The sequence below is a fragment of the Diaphorina citri genome, unplaced genomic scaffold (genome assembly GCF_000475195.1).
Source record: "Diaphorina citri unplaced genomic scaffold, Diaci psyllid genome assembly version 1.1 scaffold470, whole genome shotgun sequence".
Taxonomy (NCBI): Eukaryota; Metazoa; Arthropoda; class Insecta; order Hemiptera; family Psyllidae; genus Diaphorina; species Diaphorina citri.
Genome location: NW_007377905.1, coordinates 160,405 through 161,567, shown reverse-complemented (window position 1 = coordinate 161,567; position 1,163 = coordinate 160,405). Strand labels below are relative to the sequence as shown.

The window sequence follows — 1,163 nt, the reverse complement described above, 5'->3', positions numbered from 1 at the left end:
CCTATCAAACCCCAAAAAAAAAAAAAAAAAAAAAAAAACAAAAAATCAAGCAGAAAACAATGTAGCCTGATGATGGTTGTAAACGAAGTTAATTAAATTTCAGCAGATAGCTCTAAAATGAAGCAAATTCAGCTCATGATTATGTATGATGAAGATGGAAAAAAAATCACCCCTAAAGGGGATTTAGCTAGAAAAAAGGAAACCGGTTATTGCGGAGCCAAAACCTCCGGTCTATTTTGACGGAACCTCTGGAAAAAAATGTCCCTCCTAGCGGTGACTTTTGAAACCAAAAATCAGTTTTCGAAAAACTTTCAGGTTATGTTTACAAAATGGAAATGGAAGTTTTTATTTGGAAAACCGTGTCGGAAAAATCAACTTTTTTATGCGTTCTTACCTGAAAAAACGAATTGAATTGGATTTTATTCGGACCAGCAACTAGAAATTCAACTTATTTTAAAGGTGAGAAAGTCTTTTGGTGAAAAAACTTGAGAATTTCGTAATGTCTTGACCTCGTATGGTCGAAGGGCCAATAAGCGGACAGTCGAATCAGTCGATTTTCCCAGGGCCTATTCCCCCCCCCCCCCCCAGTGATAACATATAAGATTTCGGATGACAATACGATGTCTGTTTACTAAAATTTGTTATATTAAACCAGCTGTTCCTACATGTACCTTTTTTCCCCCCACTTCTTTCTAATTCATACCGATTTCCTCTGTTCTCAAGGTCACGCAGCGGCTCCCGATCTCGCAGCCGGAGCGGTTCACGATCGGGCAGTGGATCACCGAGGAAATCGCGCTCTAGATCGGTCAGCCGATCTCGCAGTGGCTCCAGATCTGGGAGTGGATCAAGATCCCGGTCTAGATCGGCCAGTGGCTCAAGGAAGAGCGGTAGATCGGGTTCGGGAGGATCACGATCGGGGAGTGGGTCGCGGAAATCGGGCTCGGGAAGTGGTTCCGACTAGACTGGAAAAATCGGGCTGTTCCGTTTTGCCCCACTTTCCCTCGATTTTTTTTGCCCCTGGGAAAAATTGGACCGAATATTTTTATTATTATTATTATTTTTTTTGCTCTTTATCCCCGATTTTTTTTTTTTTTTTTTTTTTATTTTTTTTTTATTTGGATTAAAAAGTCGCCCTTTTTTTTTTTCTTTTTTTATTTTCCCTT

The 1,163-nt window shown here is 40.2% G+C and overlaps 2 protein-coding genes across 2 annotated transcripts in view; both read left to right on the top strand.

The window, feature by feature from the left end:
* The window catches only part of LOC103509140 (RNA polymerase-associated protein CTR9 homolog), a 25,497-nt gene extending 24,417 nt beyond the window's left edge, over positions 1-1,080 (top strand). The window contains exon 24 of the mRNA XM_026823538.1: positions 724-1,080. Within this exon, the coding sequence (XP_026679339.1) occupies positions 724-961 (238 nt within the window). The 3' untranslated portion in view covers positions 962-1,080. The remainder of the gene's footprint in view (positions 1-723) is intronic.
* The window catches only part of LOC103509139 (GATA zinc finger domain-containing protein 14-like), a 6,757-nt gene continuing 5,930 nt past the window's right edge, over positions 337-1,163 (top strand). The window contains exon 1 of the mRNA XM_008473729.3: positions 337-459. The gene's annotated coding sequence lies outside the window, so the exon portion shown is untranslated. The remainder of the gene's footprint in view (positions 460-1,163) is intronic.